Source organism: Morone saxatilis, unplaced genomic scaffold, assembly GCF_004916995.1.
Source record: "Morone saxatilis isolate NCDOM2014 unplaced genomic scaffold, NCSU_SB_2.0 Contig14, whole genome shotgun sequence".
NCBI classification, from domain to species: Eukaryota; Metazoa; Chordata; class Actinopteri; family Moronidae; genus Morone; species Morone saxatilis.
In genome coordinates this window covers 184,891-189,045 of record NW_023339696.1, presented here as the reverse complement: position 1 = coordinate 189,045, position 4,155 = coordinate 184,891, and the positions used below count along the sequence as shown (strand labels likewise).

General features: G+C 37.1%; 1 protein-coding gene across 2 annotated transcripts in view; it reads right to left on the bottom strand.

Annotated features, from left to right (window-relative positions):
- Positions 1 to 566: 566 nt before the first annotated feature.
- The window catches only part of LOC118322824 (pheromone-processing carboxypeptidase KEX1), a 4,408-nt gene continuing 819 nt past the window's right edge, over positions 567 to 4,155 (bottom strand). The window contains exons 1-4 of one of the 2 annotated variants that reach the window (XR_004796468.1): positions 4,072 to 4,139; positions 2,283 to 3,545; positions 823 to 926; positions 567 to 726 (exon numbers count right to left, since the gene is read on the bottom strand). Coding sequence is in view for 1 of the 2 variants with exons in the window: in XM_035654654.1 (XP_035510547.1) it covers positions 583 to 726; positions 823 to 926; positions 4,072 to 4,155 (332 nt within the window). In the remaining variant the exon portion in view is untranslated. Of the gene's footprint in view, positions 727 to 822; positions 927 to 2,282; positions 3,546 to 4,071 lie in introns of both variants that reach the window. The other variant, XM_035654654.1, reaches the window with a different exon arrangement.

The window sequence follows — 4,155 nt, the reverse complement described above, 5'->3', positions numbered from 1 at the left end:
TGACTGAGAACAATCTTCAGAGCACTTTTTCTGAAACACTGAAAGTAACACAAATAGCCATCACAACCCCCATGACATCTGCAGAGTCAGAGAGGTGTTTCAGTACACTGAAGAGGATCAAATCCTTTCTTAGAAGTACAATGGGACAGGACAGGCTAAACGCACTGGCTATGCTGTCCATTGAGCGGGACTTCATCCAAAAATCAGCAGACTTTAATGACATGGTGATTAACCTGTTTTGCATCACAGAAAGGCCGTCGATGTGAGCTGCTTTTTAAATAAGGTATGCCCAAGCTCTGAAACGAGATTTTTTTGGCATCAGCTCATTCTTTTGGTATGTCTCGTGTTGCCGTAGAGCACTTGCTATAACAAAGTATACAATGTTGTTGCTGTAACTTGATGTGATGCTACTGTGGCTACTGTGGCTACTGTTGCTGCTGTGTGACGTATTGATAAGTGTAAAGCATTTGTTAGCCCACCCGGCCCAAAAATCACCACCAGCCGTCACTGATGTTTATGTAGTGTGTGACGAGCACATCGCTTTCAATATATAAAAGTGTGAAAGGATAAAGCTTTGATGCTTTAAAGATTTCCATTTCCTTTGGAGTAAGAGGAGAGTTGGTCAAATTTCACAATCAGTAATATGTATTTTCTCACCTTGCAGTCATCGCAGTGTTCAGACTTGTCTCCCTCTTCACATGGACATTTGTCACAGCTGTCACAGTGCTGGAAGAAGTCACATTCAGTTAGAAAGAAATGTGTTCTTTTCTGACAGAGCTTCGATGACTACATTAAATTTCTCCAATTTAATGCCGGACATACCTCACAGAATTCACAATAGGAGCACACAGAGCCTGTGTGATAAGCACCATCGTCGTCATCATCATCGTCGTCATCTTCATCATCATCATCATCATCATCATCATCTGCACATAATATTGATGATAAATACATGACTTTTACTCTTAATAATGCAACATCAAAATACATGGTACGCCACTGATAATGTAGACATAAAGTAATAGTTTATTATAGTTCACATTTAGTACATTTTCAGTAACTATTTGAAAGACAAATAATGTCCATATAAAGGCAGAATATAAAATATATATATGTATAGATGTGTCTCTTTTTTGGGGCTGGGATCCTGGGGAGTGACCGAATACATCTGACTTCAGTTAACTTTTTTTGATTTATACAGTATATATATACATACATATATACAGTATGTATACACACACACATTTAAATGTAAATGTTTACCTGCAATATCCTAAAGAAAATGACTACATATGTTAAAAAAGAGTTGTTAGATTACTTCTGAGAAAAGTCTGAATTACATAGTTACAAGTAAAAACTAAAACTTCTCAGAATAAAGTCTTAATTCTGAATTAAACATAAAATCAAGAAAAGAAGTCATAATTTTTTTACTAGTTTTCCTCAGAATTATGACAATAATTTTACATATTAAGAATAGCCTTTTTCTCCTAAGCCTGATTTATGCTTATATATCAAATTCCTGCAGTAGGTACAGCGTAGGGTACGAGGCTGGGCCTCCTCAATTTTAGAGGAGCAGGTTGAAATCTGAGTTGAGCACAAAGTGATATTGAGCGGCTTGAATGGGGGAGCGGAGGGAACAAACAGTATATTGGTCTTGTCATGTGGTATTGCAACAAATTGTATCATCATATTGTCTTGTATTGTGTCGTATTGTATAGTATCATATAGTATCGTATCTTATCCTACTGAATTCTTTTGTATCGGATTGTTCTATTTGCTCTTTGTCTGTTCAACTGCGTACTTTTCTAATGCAGGATGACGTTGTTTATCAGAGAGTGAAGGCTCTGTGAATATAGCTTGTGTTCAGGACTTAATAAATTAAACTTTAAAGATTACAATTTCATTTAGTTCTCTTCACAGTAATGAATGAAATGCTGAGATATAGGCCTACTGTATATATTTTTTCCATATATATTTTTCCTACACCTTAAAATCAAGAACTTTGCATGAAGCTTTGGCTTCCCAGGTTGGGAACCACAGTATAAATCCATATCACATACAATAAAAATATGTTGCAAATCATGGTGATGGTTTCATTGTGTTGGGAAAAGGTTTTTCTCTTTTAAAAACAGCAAAGAAAATGTTTCACCCAGATGTTTAAATCTATCATACATTTTAATTAGGACTGTGGCAGTCGCATGTTCCCAAACTACTGTAATATCCCAGGCACTCATGAAAACACAGTTCATATAGAACATGCTGTGGTCAGAACAGATACTCACAAGTTTCAATGTCTGTAGCTCTGCATTCTGGTCATCATACAGGTAAATTCATTTTTACAGGTCTCTGATAAACGTCATGATGTTCTTTGTGTATTTTTACAGCTCTAATACAAGTCCTCTGCCTTTGGTAACAGATTTGCATATAGGCAGTTTATGATCATTTGATTTATTTAATGAATGAAAGTAGGGTTAAAGACATATGGACATATTTTCCACACAAAAATGTTCACAGTCATCACAAAATCCCATTTTTTCCAAATAAGAGAAAAAAGCAGTCAACCATTTCATCTCTTGACAATTTAACATTTGACAGAGCTTTGGCTCTTTGACTTCCTCTTTAGAAAGAGACGTTTCTCTCTTTTCCCAAACACTCTTTCCCTGAAGGTCTGAAAATCAGCAAATCCACTGTTGTAACATTTCATGACAAATGAGGAGTTATACATTTGTTCAGTTTCACAAATGATTCAAAATATTTGTATTAAATGAAAAGATATCAATGCCATCTAAGCATTAAATAGTAAGGGGAAAATTACATAATACCCAAAACAAATGTTGATCATTAATGTAAGCTACTGACATGTGCATTAAACGTTATTATTGTATCTAATGGTTCAGAACATCAGCGTTTTAGAAAATAAAAAGAGGTATGATTATAACACTGTTCATAGAAACATTGAAAGAATTCTATTATCTTATCTGTAGCAATTTTACAAATGCACACACCAGGCTTGAAAAACAAATTCTGTGCATTACATGCCTCTTTAACAGACAGCAGCATAAATGCTCCACAGAGAAAGAAAGAGATTGAGAGATATGGAGAAAGAGAGAAACTTTACATCTGTTTAAATGAATGTATTTGGGTAGTTGCCCTCCTGCACCTCCCCTCGCGCTTTATTCTCCCTCTGTCTTTTTCTGCAGCACCACTAACCCACCCCCAATATCACTGTCTCTCTTTCTTTCTCTGTAGGTTCACATAAAGACACAAATGCAGGTCAATCTGATCCAAAACAAATGAGAAAGGAAGATCCTAGTGGAGGAACCATTCTTTCAAACGAAACACAAATCAAACGATCTCAGACTAGTGACCCCAATGACTGATTCCCAAGTCAGGCTTGGTTTGTGTGAAATTGGTTTTTTGTTCTTTCTCTCTCTCAAATCAATGCTTCTGCAGTCCCCAAGTTCATATCTAGTGTACTGTACGAAGGACTTCGGACAGTTGGACTTCAGATGGGCCAGTTCAATTTCCCCAGAGTGCTCATAACTCTAGTTAAGCAGGGAAAAGAACACAGTGTCAGAGACAGCAAGAGAAATGGACAGCTGGAAAGGGGTGGAGGAGGGACTTTGATTACCTATGAGCTCTGAGACATTCAAATAAGAACTGACAAAGAGATGATGAGGTTGTAAGAATGTTAACGAGAGGGGAGTGGCTAAAGTTTGGCTTAGCTCCTCCCCTTCCGCACACTGTCCTGTAATGTAACGTGCACTGAAACGCATTGCCAACTGCATGGCAAAGCATCAGTCCTCAGTCACAGCTTGTAACATAACACAGGTTCCACATTGTTGCATCAGAGGTGTGGTTTAGTTTGTTTCTGGGCTGTGTTTTGGCAATTTGTAAGGCCAATCACTGGAACAAACAGCCTATTGTCATTAAAATTCAAAAGTCAGTGATAACTGATGCTTTGACAGTACCCAGTTTGATATGTGCTTCAGATGCAGATGCTATGCTAACACAGAAAGAGACAAAGGCATATAAAAACATATATACTACTGCAAATTTAAAGGGACTGACCTTCATGATCATCATCGTCGTCATCGTCGTCATCATCATCATCATCATCATCATCATCATCGTCATCATCGTCATCATCGTCGT